This window comes from Lactuca sativa, chromosome 7, assembly GCF_002870075.4.
Source record: "Lactuca sativa cultivar Salinas chromosome 7, Lsat_Salinas_v11, whole genome shotgun sequence".
NCBI lineage: Eukaryota > Viridiplantae > Streptophyta > Magnoliopsida > Asterales > Asteraceae > Lactuca > Lactuca sativa.
In genome coordinates this window covers 202,644,213-202,667,161 of record NC_056629.2, presented here as the reverse complement: position 1 = coordinate 202,667,161, position 22,949 = coordinate 202,644,213, and the positions used below count along the sequence as shown (strand labels likewise).

The 22,949-nt window shown below is 37.9% G+C and overlaps 1 protein-coding gene across 1 annotated transcript in view; it reads right to left on the bottom strand.

Moving 5' to 3' along the window:
• Positions 1 to 15,919: 15,919 nt before the first annotated feature.
• LOC128127409 (uncharacterized) overlaps positions 15,920 to 22,949 on the bottom strand; it is a 28,609-nt gene continuing 21,579 nt past the window's right edge. The window contains exon 2 of the mRNA XM_052765894.1: positions 15,920 to 16,194. Within this exon, the coding sequence (XP_052621854.1) occupies positions 15,920 to 16,194 (275 nt within the window). The remainder of the gene's footprint in view (positions 16,195 to 22,949) is intronic.

Sequence of the window (22,949 nt, the reverse complement as noted above, 5' to 3'; positions counted from 1 at the left end):
CTCAGGTAAACGATATTAGAAAAGTCGCTTTTTGGGAAGTTGTGGTCAAAAAATTTCGGATTATTTTGAAGAAGGATGAAATTTATCGCAATCATGATATGTTGAGTAGCAAGTGGACTCAAATAAGTAGGAAGTGCACCAAGTTCAATTCCATCTACAACAAACTTTCCTTACACAAGCAAAGTGGTGCGACCGATTTTGATGTTTATAGAGCAGCAAAGGACCAATATCATGTCGAGACGGGTCACGTTTTCGAGCACGAAAAGATTTGGGAGACTGTTAAGGACTACCCAAAATGGATTAAAACGAACACATTTTCAGAACAACAATCCAAAAGGTCTTTCGGCTCGTGTTCGGTCGACGTTTCGAACGCATGCACGAACATCGACCTCAATGCAAACACGGATGAGCTACCAGACGGCCTCAATGACATCGACGAGATCTCCCCGCCTCAACGACCGATAGGGCACGACAAAGCGAGGGGGCTCAACGACATGCAAGGGAAAGCGAAAGAAGACTTCAAGCAAATGGAAATGAAACAGAAAGTTGACATCCACAACGAAATCACACTTAAAAAATATGAGTTGCAACGTGAGCATTTGAAGTTCCTTTGCCGAGAAGCTGAGGAAGATCGCATGACGAATGATTTGTCAATTCTTCTAGCTAGCGTGGATAATATGTCACCGAGATAGGCGGAAGTGCTCCGAAAAATGAAGGCGGAGATCGAGCGGAGATATTTAGGCGAAGAATAGTGTATCAGTTTTATGTTTTTAAAATTATTAAGACTCTCATATGTTTTTTTCTTCCTTTGTAATGTCGTTTTTATTAATTTATATGTTTTTTTTTATTAATTCATTTTCATATTAGGTGTTATAACACCAAAAGTGTAACTAGGATGATAAGGAGGACATTTTTTGTGTGATAACATGTAATAATTTGTTATCCACACCCAATAACTTGATACAACCTCTCTAAAATAACAATAAACTGTTTGCGTTGCATAATTCTACATTATTGGACCTGAACAATTCTTTTGTTCAATGCATGGAACCTTGTTATTGTAAGACGAGCTGATCAAATAATATGATCTGCTTCATCATTTCTAATACATCTCAACCAGTGTAATATATATCTCCTATTTTAACAAGGTATCATTACACATGGCATGCTTTGGTCCTTTAATTATGGTTTTCTTTTCTTCATTTTCATCTGCCGGTGATGTCCCTTCGTGTAGGTATTCAATTGTTGGTGGTATCCATCCTTTTTTATGTTTGTTATGTTGTTGATTTCTTCATCATATCTACTTGCTATTGGTAGTACTTTGATAAGTACTTTTTTTGTATAAGATGGCGAAGTCGAGGAAGTTGGTTTGCCGGGTGTTTTGGCTATTTCGTTTCTTGACTTTATAATTTGCTCTATTTATAAGGACTCGAACTATTTTGTGAGTGTCCTAACTTGGTGTCATTGCCCGAAAAAAGAGGAAAATGTTCATACCAATTTGTTGCATATTGCTTTGAGATACATGGAAGGCAAAAAAATGACAAGTGTTTAATAAAATTCTTATTCCCCTACCATGTTGGTGGATAACATCATATCTATGGTGTACAGTGGGTATAAAGTTAGGAGAAAGAAATGGGTTGCTTAGTTTGTCAAATTGGTGTTGCTCCCATCTTCTTTGAATGTAACTTGTAATTCATACTTTGTTTTTGTCCTGACCAACAATTTGGACTAAAGGGCGTCGTGATGTTTTTACCTATGAAAATTGAGTATCACATAAGCGTCACATTAGTTTTACCATTCTTGTGAACATTCACTTATGAGTAAGGTGTGGTACCATTGTTTTTCTCCAATAAAAATGGGTGTTAAATAAAAATAGTGTTTAATTGTCTCTTCCTTATTGATTGTTGGTTATTACCGATGAGTTCCCAAATTGCATATATGCATCGATGAAATTTACTTACAGCAAAAAAAGGTGGCAAACGCCATTGGCAACACATGTCACATAATATTACCAATGGTAAAAGGCAGTCAACACCGTTTCAAGAAAAAGAATTAATTAAGGACGGATTCAAGATTTCATAGTAGTTGTTACCGATGGCACGTAGGTGTTGCCGATGACACATTTTTCCTTTTACGTAGTGGCACTAATGTAAAAAAAAAACAAAAATTCGAAAATTTTATACTGTATCCAGAAAAATAAGGGGTTGCCGGTGCCACTATGAGCACCATAGTGGAACCGTCCCTGGAAGTAATATGTCATTAGACCTTTAAAAAGACTTTTGGTTCTAATTCATTTGAAGACCATGTTTTCGACGACCATTAGGTGTGTTTGGGTTAACTTTTTTTTTATCACAAATGTGATTTTCAAAAAAATTGTTTATTGGCTTTCAGGAAAATCGGATTTTAAAAAGTATTTGGATAAGAAAAATTAGGATTTTTCAGCTTTTGAAAGTCTTATTTTTCCTATCCAAAGAGATGTTTTAAAAATTTTTTTTTAAATACAAACACTATTTTAGTTTATTAGCTAAAAGCTAATAAACTATTTTCGTCGTTGATTGAAACTAAAACTTTTCTTCCTAATGCAAGACCACACTTTTAAGTTTTAAACATATACCACGAGGTCTAAATTCAAAGTCAAAAGTTTAACCGCGTTTAACACTCAGAGACTTGACTAAGTGAAAACTTCAAGAATCTAAACCATCATAATAGTTAAATAAATTTAATTTAAAAACCATATCTAATATCGAGAAAATAAAAAATCCAAACTCAGATAAATACGTTATAAAAAAAAATATAAGTACAACCACAATAATTTGCGTTTTTTTATTAAACGATCTTTAATTTATTAAATAAAGTTGTTGGCGTGTTATTATCGTTTTACCTCATATCTGATGAGTTTGTTATATAGTATTTTATAAGACTCATCAACACCAAGGCCACATTGTTTACATAAATATTCGTGATTCATAACCCTGAAGACGTGCTATCTTTGGAATCTTTCATCACAAAAAAATGAGGTGCTAACAACCCAAGGAATAATATAACATTTATCCAAATGGGTCAAACCGATAATATTTTAGGGTGAGCTGAAATAGGTTAGATCCGAAAGGGTTGATCCATCTTAAAATTATTCTTTAAGATGATGTTTTGTTTTTTATTTTTGTTCTTTAATTTAAGCTTATAAGCAAGTTTAAAATAGTTTATTGATAAATTAATTTATAAGTTAATACTAGTTTTTCAATAACATAACCAAACAAGACTTTATTGATATCAAATTGATTCGAACTACTTTTAAGAACTAATTAAAAACTTATTTTTGAAATAAGTAAATCCATTGATAAGGCAATTAATAGCGACAATTTCTTCTGTCGCTAATAATGTTTCGTTTCAAAATCAACGACAGATTAGCAAATGATTTTTTCACTTTAATCTTAGTTTCTATGGCTAAACTGCCTCATAAATGTCAATTCGACTCATTAACAACATATATATTTCGTCCTATTTAACGCCTTTTTTTTTTTGGATTTTCCAACAATGTCAGTCTTTTTTTTTTTTTTTCTCTAGTAGTGAAGTTTTTTCAATCTTTTTGCATAATGTTCAACTTTTTTGACATAACGTAGGATATATATAGACAAGAAATTGGAAAACAAACAGGAAAAGGTTAGGGAAAAGCCACGGATCACGCGTGGGTCACGTGCAAGTCCATTGAAACATTTGTGTTGTTATTCACACCATTTGAAGGGTCATGCATGGTCCATCATGGCACCACTACCATCCAACCAATACACCATCACCATATCATATCATATCACATGATGTGAAAGGAATATCAAGAGGAAAGGCCCCACCCACATCAACCAAATATCAACGTTTGTGTTAATTACAAAAATCAATTTTAAAATGACAAAATTGTCAGTGAACACCACTAGGCACTAACTATAAATCCATACATAAATCAGTATATACTATATGCATATATGTGTAGACATATAGACATGTCTTTTTCACTTTCACAATATGAGTTAAACCCATGCTTATATATCATTAGACTACCTTAACATATTCATTTTAACCTAAATATTTAATTTATAGATTGAAATTATATTATTGAATCACCAATATATTAAAGAAATACATTTTTTAGTCCACTTTTTAATGTGGAATTTTGATGACTAAGTTGAAAATGTATGATTGTCTTCCTCGACAAATACTGCATAGTTTTTTTCTGCTAATCTTTATGATGATCATTAAATAGTGTATAAGAGATTAATTTTTCCTTTATATGTCATGTTTTATATCCAAAGTTTTAAAATCTCATTAAACAATATTAATATCATATGTGTTGGCAAAAACAAGATTAAAGGTCACTGCTATGCATCCTTATCTCCTTCCTGAATGTTAGGTTGTATTTTAGATTGCTATTGTTATCCTCTTTGATTGTAAAAATACATGTATATATAACCCATATTGAATATATAGAAAAACTAGAATCGTATTCCTCCATATTAGTTTGTTGTTTCTACATGGTATCAAAGCATACAACTATTCTCTGAAGATCGTAAACCTCATCTCGTACAATGAGCGACGAAGGAAACCCCTTGAATCCCTCACAAGTCATCGTCCAAAATGTACAAGAAACACCATTCCCCACAAGTGTCATTGTCGATGATACGAACTACCCTTTGTGGTCTCAGCTAATTGAAATGTGAATCGAAGCAAGGAACAAGTTTGGATTTATTAATGGTATAATCTCGAAACCCACAACTAATGAAAAGCAAATCGAAGTTTGGCTGATCGACAATAACAAAGTGAAAAGTTGGCTTATCGACTAAATGAGCCCAACCCTAATATGCCATTTCATTCGTCTCCAAACGACAGCTAAAATATGGGAGGCTGTTGCAAAAACATTTTAATATGGAACTGATGAAACTCAACTCTCCGAGTTAAACAGAAGACCGTTCACCACTAGACATAATGGAAGGTCTATTCCATCCTACTACAACGAATTGGTGAGCATATTCCAAGAAATTGACACCCATTTGATGACATAAGAAGATACTATAGAGCAGACCGTTGCTCTGAATAAAACGATCTTTCGTTTTTGTGTTCATATTTTCTTGGCGAGATTGGATGTTGATTTTAATCAAGCAAGGAGTGAAATACTAAGGAAAGACCCACCTTTGGATTTGGAGTCATGTAATGCATATATTCGAAAAGACCAAAACCAATGACAAACAATGGAGGAGCAAAAACAGGAACTGCATAGCATGGTTCATATGGCCTCTCGAAGTCGGCCACAGAAAGGAAAGAACTCAAATGGGAAAGGAAGCACTCTTACGTATACTCATTGTGGGGAAGACGGGCACTTTAAGCTTCAATGTTATGAGATCATTGGGTGCCTGGATTGGTGGGATTTTATAAAGAAACCAATGAAGAAAATTAGTCAAGCAACTGTGGTCACTTCCTCAAAACCTCAAGAAGTAACCACACCAATGGCAGCTCAAACTTTCGCCCACTCCGGTATGTTATTTCACAACCATACTCGAAATAGTAATAGCAAGTGGGTAATCGATACAGGCGCGACCGACGATATGACAAAAAATTCTAAAATCTTACAACATTGTACCCTCCAAAACAATTGGTTATTCAAGCCGCTAATGGAGGATTAAAACATGTAACAGGAGAAGGCTCCATAAAAGTGTAAAAAATAGAACATTTATTATTTAATCATCAAATGTCAATTACATTTATTTATTACAAGTTTCTAACTGCCTATCTAATCTCTAAAACTAATATCGTCCCTTAGCCCAATGCTCCTAGCATGCTGCAAATGCTTAACCCTACTCAGTCCCTTTGTAAGGGGATCTGCTGGGTTATCCTCTAACAATACTCTCTTCACTACAAGGAGTCCCTCTTCTACTCGATGTCTTATGAAGTGATATTTTCTGGTGATGTGCCTGGATCTGCCATGATCCCTCGGTTCCTTGGTTAAGGCAACCGCACCCTCGTTGTCACAAAAAATCTCCATTGGCTCCTTTACAGCCGGTACAACTCTAAGGTCTCCGATGAAGTTATTTAGCATTATCGCCTCCTTCGACGATTCGCTTGCTGCTATGTACTCTGATTCGCACGTTGAATCAACAACAGTCTCCTATTTTGGAACTTTTCCATGTTACTGCTCCTCCATTTAGGGTAAATACCATGCCCGACAGAGAGCGGAAATTATCTCTGTCAGTCTGAAAGTCGGCGTCACTATACCTTGTCACTCTCAAGTCATCACTCCCACCAAGGGTAAGGATCTAGTCCTTAGTCCTCTGCAAGTACTTAAGAATGTTCTTTACTGCAATCCAGTGTGCTCTACCAGGATTCCCTTGATATCGACTAACCATGCTCAAAGCAAAAGCCACATCAGGGCGAGTACATGTCATAGCACCCATGATCGAGCCAACATCAAAAGCATATGGTACTCGACTCATTTCTGCTATTTCGACATCGGTACTCAGACTCTGAGTCTTACTCAGTTTGGTATTGCTCTGGATAGGCAATTCTCCTTTCTTGGAATTCTCCATATTGAAACGTTTCAACACCTTGTCCAAGTAGGTACTTTAACTAAGTCCTATTAGTCTTTTACTCTTATTTATCATTATCCTTATCCCTAGAATGTAAGCAGCTTCCCCGAGGTCCTTCATAGCGAAACACTTCCCAAGCCAGGACTTAATTTCCTACAAGGTTGGAACATCATTTCCTATGACTAGTATGTCATCCACATACAATACCAGAAAGCTAATTATACCCCCACTAGCCTTGACATATACGCAGGACTCATCCTCGCTTTTCGAAAATCCAAAATTTTTGACTTTCTCATCAAAACAAAGATTCCATCTGCGAGATGTTTCCTTTAATCCATAAATGGATTTCTCAAGCTTACACACTTTATTTGGGTACTTTGCATCTACAAAACCCTCTGGCTTACTCATGTAAACATCCTCAGCCAACTTCCCATTAAGGAAAGCCGTTTTGACATCCATTCTCCATATTTCATAATCATGAAATGCAACTGTAACACCTAAATCAGGAAGGCCAAGAAAGGAAAGGAAACCCTAAGTTAAAGGGCCGACTCGTCGAGTCCAAGGAGGAACTCAGCGAGTCCGAGTGGGATCCGGGTCATAGAGTAAGTGACCGACTCGACGAGTCGGCTAAGGAGACTCGACGAGTCTGGTTTGAACGAGGAAAACACTAAATCCGGGACTTGGAGCCTATTTAAGCGTCTCATTCCCTTCCCTAGGGTTCCTTTACTGCCTCTCTAACCCAGAACACCGAACCCTAAGCCCCATTGTTGCTCATTTAAGCTTCCAAGCCATTTTTAGGTGATTTGAATGGAGAAGGAAGAGGGAAATAATTGAAGCTTCAAGGATTGGCCTTAGATCCAGAGTTTGTGGAACCTTTCGGAGTTATTCAAGGTACTAAGTCGTTTCCTTCATTTAGATCTATTCTAGTTATGAGTTTTGGGGCTTTTAAGCCATGTTTAGATATCCATTTGAGTTAGAAACCAGATCTGAAGTTGCTACTTTGGATCTAAACACATTTTGGCCTTGTGAAGCATAAAGTAACTGCCCTTGAGTTGATTATAGAGCCTCCTTGCCTTAAACCCTAGTTTATGGTGTGTTTAGCCTAGATGTCCTTCTCTACACGTAAAGTTTGCAACTTTACGTGAGGAATAGGCTTGGGAAGGGTAGTTCTACAGTATGGAGTCCATGCATGACTCAAAAGTCCTCTGCATGTATGAAGATCTGAATGGACTCGGCGAGTCCTTTGAGTGGACTCGGCGAGTAACATGAAGATTAGGAGGAACTCGATGAGTGGGATGAACAACTCATCGAGTCGGATGAAGATTACCTTGGACTCGGCGAGTCAGGTCGCGAAACCCCGAACCCTTTGAGTTGAGACTCGAATCAGTGAGTCGGGTGGAGACTCAATGAGTTGGACAGGACTCGGAAATCGGTGGACTCGGCGAGTCATGGGCTGACTCGTCGAGTCGAGTCACGAATAGAAGGACTTTGAGCATATGAACTCGGCGATTCAGTAGGTAAACTCGGCGAGTAGGGGTGACCTGGAAGGTTGACCTTGACCAGGACTTTGAATTTGACCGGAGTTGACTTGGTTGACTTTTGAGAAGTCGGTTAGGCTAAGTGTTGTATTGATATTGGTAGCTCGGGGAGCTAGCGGAGCAGCGGTTCAGAGAATTATGGGTCAGCATCTAGAAAGTTATCAGCATGTTCAGGAGTTCGAGGTGAGTTTCCCTTTGTGTGAATGGGTCTAAGGTCACAATGTCAGCCCATGTAGTTATGAGTAGAAGACCCGGGGGTTAGCCCTAGGCATAATATGCTAGTATGATATTCAGGACGAGGTCCTATGATAGCGGGCGGGTGCCCAAGGAATGGTTTATATGATAGTTTTATACTTGTTGTCTGTGTGATACATGTATGTGCCAAGTTAGGGAAGGAGTGAGTGTGGGCTGGGCCCGTATCTCACTATCAACAGGAGCATGGACGGGGTTCCATGACTCATCAGTAGCAGCACAAGGGCGAGGCCCAAGATATGCGAGGCCTCAGTACAGGATCCGTTAGCATGTGTGTTGTGATATTTTTATGTGCTATTATACATTAGCGGGCGAGGCCCAGTGACAGGCGAGGCCTAAGTGAAACAGATCTGTATCCGAGCGGGGCTCGAAGCCAGGCGGGGCCTGGAGCAGCGGGGTCGTTGTAGCGGGCGAGGCCCAGGATATCGGGTGTGGCCCAGTATGTGTAGTATGTGGTTATCCATGGTATGTGGTAGGGTGGGGAACTCACTAAGCTTCGTGCTTACGATTTTCAGTTTTGGTTTCAGGTACTTCCGGTAGCGGAGGGAAGAGCTCGGGGTGATCACATAGCACACACCATAGATTAGACAGCCTGGGAATGTTTTACTCTGATAACGAACATGTGTTTTAGAAATTAATACTCTGATTATGTTTTGGATTGATGATTTTGTTTTAAGTAATGTTTTATTAAAAGAAATTTTAAGTCTTGAATTTTGGGACGTTATAACAGCTATGGCTAGCATAACCCCTATAGATTTGATGTTCGCTACTAGTGAGAAGATCTCGTCATAGTCAACTCCAGGAGTTTGATTAAAGCCCTTCACAACCAATCGCGCCTTATACGTGTGTACTTTCCCATCCATGTCAGACTTTTTCTTGAAGATCCACTTGCACCCGACCGTCTTACGACCTGGTACATTGTCAACCAAGTTCCAAAGTTTATTGTCATACATGGACTGAATATCGTTGTCCATTGCCTCTTTCCATTTTTCAGACTCTTGGTCCGCCATGGCTTCCTTGTAGTTGTTAGGTTCATCCAAATTTATCAATGTGCTATCACTGATAAACGTATCACCTTCACTTGTTATATGAAAACCATACAACACAGGTGGAACACTAACTCTACTGGAACGTCTCAGAGGTACAGACCTGTCAACTAGTTCAACAGGAGTCTTATACTCAGGTTGATTGCTAGTATTAGTGTAACATCCAGAATTTCAGAAGTACAATTTAAGAGTTTAAAGTGTAATTTCGAAGAAGTGACTCGATGAGTAGATACGTTTACTTGCCGAGTCGGAGCGGGTTTGGGTCGCGAATAAGTGACCAACTCGCCGAGTCGGAAGTTGGACTCGACGAGTTGGTGTTAGAATGAGAGAAACCCTAATCTTAGGGTTTGCACCCTATTTAAAGGACTTAATGTCCTCCCCTCGGCTCCCTTAGCCCCCTTTGAGATCCAGTAAACCCTAGCTTGTGTGTATAAGGCCATCGGAGGGAGATTGAAGCTTTGAGAGGTGTTCTAGTGGAAGAAACTTGAAGATCAAAAGGGTTTGCATCAAGAAAGTAGTGCAGATCCAGAATCTACTGCACTTTTGGGCACCTCTTGGAGGTAATGAGTTGTTACCTTTCCTTTGTTGCTTCTAGATTTATTCTTGAATGAGATTTAGGGCCATTTTGGTATGACTGAGATCCACTTCGGGTTTGGAGTCCAAATTTGAGATTTGCTACTTCAGATCTAGACTTGTATTGGTCCAGAAAGTCATAAAGCATCAGTTATTGAATTGTTGGTGAATCCATTTTGTCTAAAACCCAAGCCCTAGTGTGTTTTGGGCCTATATCTCTTTGGTTTCACTTAAAGTTTGCAACTTTATGTGAGGAATGATTGTAGAAGGGTGGATCTACGGATTGGAGCCTCAGCATGGCTCAAAAAGCCTCTGAATGGATTGAGAACTGGAGAGAATTGGCGAGTCACATAGGTGTACTCGACGAATTGTATGAACACGTGGATGGACTCGACGAGTTGGAAGAACAACTCGGCGAGTCTGTTGAAGATTGCCTTGGACTCGACGAGTATGTTCTTGGACTCGGTGAGTCAGGTCGCAGAACCCCAACCACTTTTGGTTAAAGCCTTGGATTAGTGAATCGGTTGGCGACCCAGTGAGTTGGACAGTATGGGACTTAGAGATCATTGGACTCGACGAGTCTTGGGGCAACTCGGCGAGTTAAGTTGTGTTATGAGAGTTTTCTGGGTAAGGGAACTCGGCGAGTCGATGGGGTGACTCGGCGAGTAGAGTCAACTAGGAAGGTTGACTTTGACTGAGGACTTTGACCTTGACCAAGAGTTGACCAGCTTGACTTCCAAGGGTACTTTGGTAATATTGGTATTTATAGAATTGGTTCTTTGGTAGTGTTCAATGGCGGCGATCGTGCCGGAGGTCGGAGCAGCTTGGTCTTATCTTTTTAGTCAGCCATTTCAAGTGAGTTATCCTCACTTCAAATCATCCTTATCACTCCAAAACGTTTACATGCTAGTTCTAAATTCGTAGACGTACGCTTAGATCCGAACAAATACTATCATATATGGCAAACATATAACATTTAGCACATAAAAGCATTTTAGGGAATTTTCCTAAAATAAACTAGTCCTCGTGTCTAAAATATAAGAGACACACATCCCAAAATTTCACTTAGCATTCTAAGTTTAAGTCTAGAAAGCCTATAAATTCCTAGTTCGCTTAAACTAATGCTCTGATACCAACTGTGACATCGCCAAAATCACGGCCAGAAAAGACCGGTTTAATTTATGCTTTTAAAATAATTTCAGAGTAATCCTTTGATTAAAACAGTTGCGGAATTTGTTCCCAAAAAGAAATATGATAAAGATAACATTTACCAAAGCATTTCTTAAAGAAATGTATTTTTCATTATATTACAATACTCGGGATGTCATGTTCTGATAAACAGACCAAAAACATAACATTTCAATACGGATCTTACAACAGTTATATAAAACAACAGGTTTATAATCCAAAAATAACTTGACAAGTCATCCAACTTATGCTATGGCGCCACTACCTGTAATACAAAGAAACTGAGTGGGTCAGGCTTGGGAGCCTGGTGAGCATATAGGGTTTTCAACCCACAATAAATAATTATATTTAATTCCTCCAACCAACAATAACCCAATTACCCATTCCTGTTATTCTCACTTTACGTCCCTAAGACAACTAACATAAGGGACCTAGTCTAAGAATATTTCATCGGCGCAACAACACATGCTTCGGGGGTTCCTCAGCAATATAAGGCAAATAAGGCAACCATGTGGGGGATGGAGTACAACGAATGAACACCCAAGTTCATTAACACCTACAGGTGGCGAACCTGCTAGCGTTCCACAGGACTGTCTAGAAAAGTCTGTGGTCGTCATCTAAACTCTGCTAGATGACTAAATCAAAAACATCGAGGCCTCTCATCTTTTTATCACAAGACAACTATCTACCCATGTTCTACCCAACATTTTAGTAGATAAAATATAGATTTTTATACATAGTTTAAAACCTGTATAATATGTTCATTCAAAACACATTCCAGATAAAAGATGAGGCACATAAACATAACATGTATTTCATAGAGAATAAATCATATCTATGAGATTAGAAGATAACATTGATACACTCACATAACACATATACTTAGTACGTTAAATCGATACTTGTATAAAATCGTGCATTTGAAAGAGATTATGTACCCCCTTCAAATCAACACCAATATATAAACACATAACACGCATTTCATAGTAAATACTTCGTATTTCTGTATTAGGAGAAAGTAACCACACACTCACTTGATCATAAGATGATCAGAGAGCACTATGGCTTGTAGAAGTAGTATTCTTCGGTGAAATCGAGATCACTTCTCACACCGGGCTTCTCGCGGTCAGAGTAATGGCTCGGAAACTCTTTTCTTCGCGGGATCTTCGAGCTTCGGTACTTGCTTCGGGTCTCAGGATGAACACTGGGGCTTCGGGGGGTTAAAATAGGGCTTAGAGAGAGTATCGGGAGTGGGCGAGAAGAGATGGAGCAACCAAAATCGGCTGCCCCTTGAATTCTATTTATAGGGCAAAAATTTCGGGCTCACCTCGTGAGTTTTTCTCATCTCGTGAGTTTTTTTTCATCTCGTGAGTTTTTAATTCTCACCTCGTGAGCTCGACACGTCATTGCGTTCGTCATGGCCACTTGCCCTAGAATATGTCCGTCAACTACTCACCTCGTGAGTATTTCAATTCTCACCTCGTGAGTTCTGACACCAACTTGGGTTTCGCACCCCGAACTTCATAAATTCATAACTTTCGCATACGAGCTCCATTTTTGACGTTCTTTATATCCACGCGTAGGTGAGATTATGCTCTACAACTCTCGTTTAGACTCCATTGGCTAATTTTGACTTTTAATTTTAATATATTATTAAAATATTATTTTTAATAGGCCGGGACAGGAAAACTCCGTTAGAAAATCATAACTTCTTCATCCGAAGTCCGTTTTCGCCTATCTTTTTATCGTTTCACTACTATCGATGAGATCTTCGATTATCATTTAGATTGTTTCGGATAAAAATCATTCAATCTCAAATCGAGGTTTCGGGCTGCATACTGCTAAGTCAAAACTTCGGAAAATCATAACTTCCTCATACGAAGTCAGATTTGGGCATTCTTTTTATGCACGCTCTCGGTTTAATGAACCCTACGACTTTCGTTTAGATCAATAAGGCTAGATATCGCTCTATCTTAAATTCATATTTTTACGTCATTAAGCGTCGGGCCGGTTCTGTCACGAAACTTTGACAAGTCATAACTTCTTCGTTATAACTTGGATTTCGGCGTTCTTTATATCTCCAGAATCCTTGTTTCAACCATTACAACTTTATGTAAAGATATCGGGCTTATCTCACACTTTAATTTTGACGTTTATTTTTATCCTTTATTAATTATATCTTTATAATTAAGTAATAAGCACACAAATACACATAATACTCAAATATTTCATCATTAATACTTCAAAAAAAAGTTACAAGGGTTAACCTAGACTATTACATCAACGAAAATGCCTTGCCTAGAAACGCGGGCGTTACACATGTTTTACCCAACATTTTTCGTAGATAAAAATACATATACAGTTTAAATTATTTAAAAACCTGTATAAATCATTCCGTTAACAACCATCTCAAATAAACAAACAATATATATTCACACAACACGTATTTTACGTAAAATACTTCATATCTATGTGTTAGGTGAAAGTAACTACACTCACCCGATTTAATGAAAATCGGGCAACAATTCGTTTCCTAAAACGATCATTTCTAATAAAACCAGGAGTTTTATTGAGAAACCGGGCTCTGCGAGGGTCGGGTTTTGAAACTAAAAAGATAAATTTTCCGGGCTTCACGGGCACTTCGTGGCGTATTCCGGGGGTTATAATCGATATCGGGGCTTTGGGGAATGTTAAAATGAAGAAAATATAAAGAAAGGGGCTAACAGTGACAAAACTCCAAAAGTTACCGAGAAGGCTTGCATACCCTTCTATTTATAGGGTTCCCAAGTCGGCTTAAGGAGGAGAGGAGTCAACATGCGAGGGTAGGTAGCATCAGGAGCGAAGGCCACGCGGCAGTAGCTGGGCGAGGGTGAGCAGGTGGCTCGCACGTGATCTGCGCATGCGAGGGGCTCGCTGTCGCCTCCTGATTGGACCGCGGTCTAGTCCGAGGCTTCGGACGTGGCTCCTCCTGCGAGACGCGGACACGAGGAATGGGACACGCGTCGGACTCCTAGTGGACCCCTTCAGATGACTCAGCAACTCGGATGACTCAGCAGATTTCAGACACGTGGCGCGTTTTGAGCGAGGGTGACGTGGCAAAAACGTGACTATGCGAATTTTCTCGGTTTTTGTGCAAAAACTTCTAAAATCCATAACTTTTGCATACGAGCTTCATTTTTGACGTTCTTTATATGCACGCGTAGGTAAAATTATGCTTTACAACTTTCGTTTAGACTTCGTCGGCTAATTTTGAGTTTAATTTTTATATTATTATTTTTAACAGACCGGGACAGGAAATCCGTTAAAAAATCATAACTTCTTCATTCGATGTCCGTTTTCGTCAGACTTTTTACCGTTGTAAAGCTAATGACGAGACCTTCGATTCTCGTTTAGGTTGTCTTTGCTAAAAATCACTCGATCTAAAATTCGAGTGTTTAGTTGTCTACTGCTAAGCTGAAACTTCGAAAAATCATAACATCCTCATACGAAGTCAGATTTGGGCGTTATTTTTATACATACTCTCGGTTTAACGAGCACTACGAGTTTCGTTTAGATTACTAAGGCTAAAAGTGGTTTATCAAAAACTCACTTTTTATGACATTCGGCACTGAGCCGGCTTGTCACGAAACTTCGACAGGTCATAACTTCTTCGTTATAACTCGGATTTCGACATTCTTTATATATCTGTAATCCTTGTCACGCCCACTGCAAGTTTCTTAATAGATATCAGCTTTATCAAAAATTTAATTTTTGACGCTTATTTTTATTCTTAATTGATTAAATCCTAATAATTAAGCATCAAACACATGATTCTCATAAAATTCACATAATTCCTTTTCATTTCTTCTAAATGAGTTACAAAGGTTAACCTAGACCGTTATGTCAATATTAATGCCTAGCCTAGAAACACGAGCGTTACACTGCCCGTTGCCTTCTCCGTTGTTTCCATTGCGAATCTGCGCAAGTGCTGCAGTGACTGCAGCGGACACTACTGCCTGGAATGCAACCGAGTTTATTTCCGGCGGGGTTGGTGTTGTGTTGTTTCCACGGTTGGGTCTTTGAGGCATCTTTATGTCATGGAACGGAAAGATGTTAAGTACCTATGGTTTTTGCGAGTTATGATCTTATAGTCTAGGGGTATGACATGTACTTAAGTAATTTCACACTTTGACATAAAACAAGGAAGTAAAACACATAGCAGATAACAATATCATGATAAAACAATAAGCGTTTTCATTAATACTAATGGTTTTGATACATGAAAATTTTCCAGAAGGCATACAGTACATGGAAATATAAAATCCGGCAACATAACGACCCTATGAGAAGTGTAATCACTTAAACATATAGTTGATAGTACATATCATAGATCACATAAGCATCATACTAATGATAGATATGGCTAGTCCTAGTCATCATGGGATGTGCCGGGGGGTGGTGTTGAGGAAGTGGATGCTCCCTGAAGGCGATCCACCTGTCGCTCCACATCTCGGAGTCGAGTCTCCCACGTTACCTACTTCATGTGGAACTCTCGGATAACATCTCGCATTTCCTGCTCCGCATGCTCAACCCTAGTCCGCATCAGGTGCATCTGATCGACAGTGCTCTGAGCTAGATCGCCAATATCCCACAATCGTATCACCACGACTGGAAGTGCTCGATCAGCCGGTCCAAACGGGGGGCGCTGTCCCTGTTGCCTGCTCCACCTCCAAATGTCGATACCCCAGGGAGGTATAGGGCCACTTGGACCCATTCAGTGAGCCGGTACCCTCACTGGGTATGGTGGGTTGATGACTTCGGACTCTGCGTCCGAATCATCATCGATGTCGTCACCAGACTCTTCTTCACCATCATCTGCCACGGGTTCCGCAGGTTCCTCTTCAATTTCTTCTTCCTCTTCCTCAGGGTCCTCTTCTAGGTCCTCTTCAGGTTCCTCTCTAGGGTCCTTGTTGGATTCCTCTAGCAATCCGTTATTTCCCTGATTAGGAAAGTAGGGATCTCCAGGGTGGTGGAAACCAGCCATACGAACTACATAAGAGTGCATATATAAGTCATATTTTAATTACTATCATAGTATTTTTAATTGTTTGTGTTTGGATCCCTAGAGTTATTGGAGAGTGGGGTAGGTTGTTGGATTCATTTCCCGCTACGATTACTCCTGGACACATGTTGGTCATATTCTGAATAAATATAGTTGATCAGACTATATTTATCCTTAGTATGACTATATAATTGCACAGGGTTAATCATAGTGTTCAATTTCCTCCAGAAGCTTCTATTAAATATTGTTAGGTTATTATCCTAATATACGCACATAAGTGTGAAGTTTTGTTTTGTTCAGAGTTATTTGGTCCCATTGTGTTTATAGTTGCATATCATGTATGGTTAGATATGCTAGTTCACTATATACATTGCTCTGATACCAACCTGTCACACCCCCGAACTAGATGGCGCAAACGTCCGGAGGCTCGTGTGACTAACAATTGAGTAATCATAACAATTAATATACATGAAACATAACACATTCATCACCAACATTACATAATACAACCAACATTGTTCACATCAAGTACATTGTTAAAATACATAAATTCTAATTGTTCAAAGTACGATAAGTGGTGTTACATAAACAAAACCAAACACACTTGCATATCTTCCAGCTTAACGATTACCTGAGAATACAAGTTATTTTGAAAACGGTCAACATATATAATGTTTGTGAGTTCGTAAGTATATTTGAGCAAAAGTCTTTGTATCTTTCATAAAAACCCAGAAAATCAGATATTTTCTGTAACATGTCAAAAAAATGATGTGAAAATCAAGTATAAATGCATGTGTGAATTTAATAGTTAAAAACTTGTATGAGTGAAGTTTAGGTACATTGTATTTTGAATAAATGATAAGTGTATATGAATAATCTCCCCAGAAAATCCGATATTTTCTGTTTTAATACATCGTGTAGATTTTTGTATCGCTAGATAAGTCGTTTTGCATTGACCCAATTAAAGAATTTATCTTCAAAAGGTTAATCTTTTGGTATCAAATCCCTATATGAGCCGTTATAATCGTGCATGATAATGACTAGGGCGCCCGTCTTGGTATTTTTCCAAATGTCGGTCTTGCTAAGGATGTTGTCGCCCTAGACTGGCCTAGTCTAGCTGTAGCGAGCAGCTAAGGCGTGGGGGGTCACCCCGTATAGATCTATACACAAAATCCCACTTTCAATCCAGGAAACTCTGATTATAACTACAAGCTATGATTGTACACTCAGTGGTGCCAACCGACATGTCTCACTAGATTCTCAACTCCTTTTTTGAACTATGTTTAATGTTTACACATATGTTGTAGGTTTTGGATTCAAAAGGTACATTTTTATATAAGTATAAGACGTTAAATTATTACGCAACGGTATAGTTTTGATCACAAGCACATGGATTCCATTCTAAGCCCAATTACCATGTAAATGGACCACGAAGGCCCAATAACATGTAAGAAGGTAACTTGGGCCCAATAGACATGTATATGGGCCAGAAAAGCCCAATAAACATATAGTCCATAATTTAGGCTCAAATTAACATGTAAGTGGGGTCGCAAGGCCCACTAAACAAGTCATGGAACACATTAGGTTCAATATACACTTAGTTGGTCGCCAGATATCGTGAATACTAAGCCCAATAATTGATTATCGACATCATTTGTTCGTTCGTTTTTGTTTCGTGGTTTGTTTTAGCTAAGGGTTTACTAGATTGACGTTAAGAGTTTTCTTTTTGTAAAAATGAATTTTTTACCCAATAATTCTCAAATTTTTAGTTAAGGCCCAAAGTTTTGTAAAAATGACATTTTAGTCCATAAGTTATAAAAAGTTGCAGCGTTGTCCCAAATGTCTAAAAACTTATGGTTTTAGCCCAAAAAGTTATATTTTCGCATTTAGAACATTGTTTTGCATAATATAGTGCATTTTTAGCCCTTTGTTTGTAAAAGTTTACATTTTCGGCCCAATTTTGGAAAGTTTTACATTTTTGGTCCATTTTGAAAATAAATGTTATTTTCACCTCCAAATTTGGTTTATTTACATTCATGACTCCAACTTTGGCCAAATAACATTTTAAACCTTAAAAGTTCATGATTTTTGCAAATTGGGCCAAAAAGCCGTGAGGCCCAAAAGTTTGGCCCAATAAGCTTAAATTTGCATTTTTGACCCTTGTAAAAGTATGTTTAGCATAAAAATATCTTTTTATACATATAGGACCTGTTTGGCCCATTTTAAAACACAATTTTCGCTTTTTTACCGTTATCTTTGGTTTTCTTGACAATTTTGACCCTTAACAAGATTTTTGTTGAATTCTTTTGTATCTTAAACATGTGTTCTTCTTTGGCTTGGTAATATGATATGTATAATGTAATAGTTCATAGATCCTTGCTAGATAATACTTAAATTTCGAAATTTTCTAGGATCTAACCCATTATTACCAAATAAAACAAGTATTCACACAAAACATGCATATAACACATAGATCTACACATTTTACTTGTATTCTCCCCCAAAAATCTTATGAAAACCGAAAACAAGGGGGTATGAACTCACCTTTGCTTGATGTTTCGGTTTTTGGAAGAAGAAGTGGAAAGATGAAGTGATTTTCAGCCCTAGCAACTCCCTTGAGTAGATCTCGAACTTAAGAAGGTTTCTAGGAGTATGATCACCAAAAACTTTGTTTAAAAAGTGATTTATCATGAAGATGGAATTATAAAGCTTGTATGTATAAAGGCTTACCAAAAATGATGATTATCTTGTGAAAATTATCTTGAAACCTAAGCAAAATCTTGAGAATTTTGGAGGAAGAAGATGGATGATCCTTGAGAGAATGGAGAGAATTGGTGTAGTGTGGGTGTGTGTGAGTTGCATTCGGCCGAGAAGAAAAAGAAGAGAGGGGAGAGAGAGAGAGAGAGAGAGAGAGGTGAGGTGACAAGCATGGATGCATGGGAGGTATTCACCTTGATAATATGTTGGATATTATGGAGGTGGCACTCCAAAGGCAATCCCCGCCTTAAATCTTCTCTTTTTTTTTCGTTTTTTTATACATGGGCCGATATTTTTGGGCCAAGAAGAAGAATTGGAGAAGATTGGGCCCATTAACTTTAGCTAGGATATTTGGATCCTAAACATTAAATTTTTGGCCTATTGGGCTCTTCGAAGCATTCACGGCCCAATTAGAGTATAGGAATGGGCTTATGGCTCACTAAGGTTAATTGGATTAGTTATGGCTCAATAAGGCCCATTAGGGTTAGAATGAGTCATTCTTGACCCAAGTGGTCCAAAATGTTTTAGATTTATGAATTGGGTCCAATTAGGATCCAATTAGGGCTTCTAAGTCCAATGAGGTTGAATTGGGTACTTATTGGTCCATTAGGCCCAATAAGGAACTCCTAGTCCACCATGGACTTAAACCATGGATCTTAGGGCTTCAGACTCTTTGATGAACATGAATGGTGAATCTAAAGGTGCATTGAGTGAGATTTACTTAGAATATAAGTTTTATAATAATTGAATGGTTACACAGGAATATAATTTCCTAGCTAAAATGTCAGTTGTGACATCAACTTCCCAACGCAAGGTTTGTAAACACCGTTAAGCCTCGTTATGAATGTTATACGCCCCAGAGGGGTATGAATTAACCTTTTATCGAGTCGTTCCATCACTTACCCCGATTAGGGTTTAGATTTTCTGAACACGTGAACACTCGAAGTGATACTTTGCATAAAGATAGTGTGTTGTACTATAGTAAACACAATGTAAACCCTAATATACAAGGGTTAAATGAGTTGACCGGTTTGACTTGTTGACTTTATTTGACTTTGACTTGACTAGAAATTTACAGTTGTCACAACACCCCCAAAATCACGGCCAGAAAAGGCAGATTTAATTTATGTTTTTAAAATAATTTTCAGAGTAATCCTTTGAGTTAAAAGAGTTACAGAATTTGTTCCCAAAACAAAATATGATAAATAAAATTTATCAAAGCATTCCTTAAAGAAATGTATGTTCATATATAACAAAAGTCGGGATGTCATGTTCCGATATAGATCAAAAGCATAAACGACACATTATAATCCTTACAACAGTTATATACAACTACTGGCCTATAAACAAAATATCTTCACAAATTTATCCAACTTATGCTCTCGCGCCACTTCCTGTAATACAAAAAAACTGAGTGGGTCAGGCTTGGGAGCCTGGTGAGCATATAGGGTTTTCAACCCACAATAAATAATTATATTTAATTTTCACCAACCAATAATAACCCGATTACCCATTCCCGTTATCCTCACTTTACGTCCCTAAAACAACAACTATCACAAGGGACCTAATCTAGGATTTTTCATCGGGATGGACATTACTGCAAAGGGGTTTCCTCAAAAATAGATGTCCTAAAGGTAACCATGAGGGGATAGTACACCGGTGAACACATCGTTCACAACACCTACATGTTATGAACCTGTCAGCGTTCCACTGGGCTGTCTAGAAACAGTCTGTGGTCGTCATCCATACTCCGCTAGATGACTAGATCAACAACAACAACAACGAGGCCTCTCATCATTTTATTCCATCACACAACAACTGCCTACCCATGTTCTACCCAACATATTAGTAGATAAAAATATATACATTTATATACAACGTAAAACCAGTGTAAATCATTCATTCAACAATTATTTTAAATAAGCAAATAATATACAAACACATAACACGTACTTTGTAGAGAATACTTCGTATCCATGTGTTAGAAGAAAAGGAATATACACTCACTTGATAAGATGATTATCGGACAACACTACGACTCAAAAAGCAGTATTCTTCGGTCAAACTAGGAGATCTTCACAAAAACCGGGCTTCTCGCGTGCAAAGTTTCGGGTCGGGAACTTTGTTTCTCCGGATCTTCGGGGATTCGGGATGATACCGGGGCTTCGGGAGTATAATTTGCACATAAATCGAGATAATAAGGAGTGAGAGAGATGAGATTGAGCAACCAAATTTGGCTGGCTTTGTGATCTATTTATAGGGTTGAAGTTGGTCTCGAATACATGGCGTTCCCCAAAGGAACGTAGGCATTCCCTGAACACTAGCATTCCCTTCGAACGCGGCGCATAGGAGCGGGGTTCCGATCCTATCCCTTATTCGTTGAGTCAGCATCAACGTGGCTAATCCGGAGCCAAGCACTGAACGCAGGGCGTTTGCCAATTGAACGCGGGGCGTTCCCTCTTTAGGATGCATGCCTCGAACTTCAGAAAATCATAACTCTCGCATACGATCGGTTTTCAACGTTCTTTATATCCACACGTAGGTGAGATTATGCTCTACAACTCTCATTTAGACTCCGCCAGCTAATTTTGAATTTATTTCTATTATATTATTTTTACAGGCCGGGATAGGAAAACTCTGTTAGAAATTCATAACTTCTTCATCCGACGTCCGTTTTCGTCTGTCTTTTTACCGTTGGACTACTATCGACGAGATCTTCGATTCTCGTTTAGATTGTTCTGGCTAGAAACCACTCGATCTCATATTCGAACTTCGGGTTGCATACTGCTAAGTCGAAACTTCGAAAAATCATAACTTCCTCATACGAAGTCAGATTTCGACATTCTTTCTATGCACGTTCACAGTTTAACGTATTCTACGACTTCCGTTTAAATCACTAAGGCTAAATATCGCTTTATCGTAAATACACTATTTACATCACGCAGTGTTGTACCATTTCTGTCGCAAAACTTTAACGGGTCATAACTTCTTCATTATAACTCGAATTTCGGCATTCTTTATATTTTCAGAAACCTTGCCACGACCACTACAACTTCATGAATAGATATTGGGTTTATCTAATATTTTGTTTCTCGCGTATTTTTATCTTTAATTCATTTAAATCACACAATAAATCAATAAACACATAATACTCAAATAATACATTCTTATTATTTCAAAACGAGTTACAAATGTTAACCCAGACTATTACATCATCATTAATGCCTAGCCTAGAAACACGGGCGTTACAACACACGCTCCATTGATCTATGAAAATTCTCGAGCTACCCTTTTCCACCCTTGTTAGTCCATATTAGTGTGTCGGTTAACCATACACACTCCACTAACGGCTTAGGAAGGTACAAAGTGTAATTTCATGGAATAACACCATTTTCACATTTTTCCTAAAGTAATTACGATTGAGAATTTATGTAAAACATTTAGTTACTTCTATAATTATCATTATACTTTTTAATGAGAATTAATGTCTTATCCTACTCGTTCGGCTAACGACGCTTATACCCTCCTTATAGACCAGCTTCGTGAATGAGGCCAACTAACGGTAAGATTGACGGTTATATATATATATATATATATATATAATTATATATGTATATATATATATATATATATATATATATATATATATATATATATATATATATATATAACTATTAAGCTTTTAATATTATAATAGTATAAAGGGTTGAATTTTACACTTTTAAAGCTCTAGGGTTTAGAATTTAAATATTTCAAAATTAAAACCTTTTAATCAACTTTTAAATTCCAAAACTTGAGGGAATATTTTGAAACTTTTCAAAACTCTTTGATCAATTTGAAAACTATTAAATTAATCATATAATTAACTATATCACAAAATTGACCTAATCTAATTTCATATAGTAATATGATTCAAATCCAATTCTATAAATAATTAGTTTTACACAAAATCAAGTAATTATCTTAAAATTTGACAATCATCATT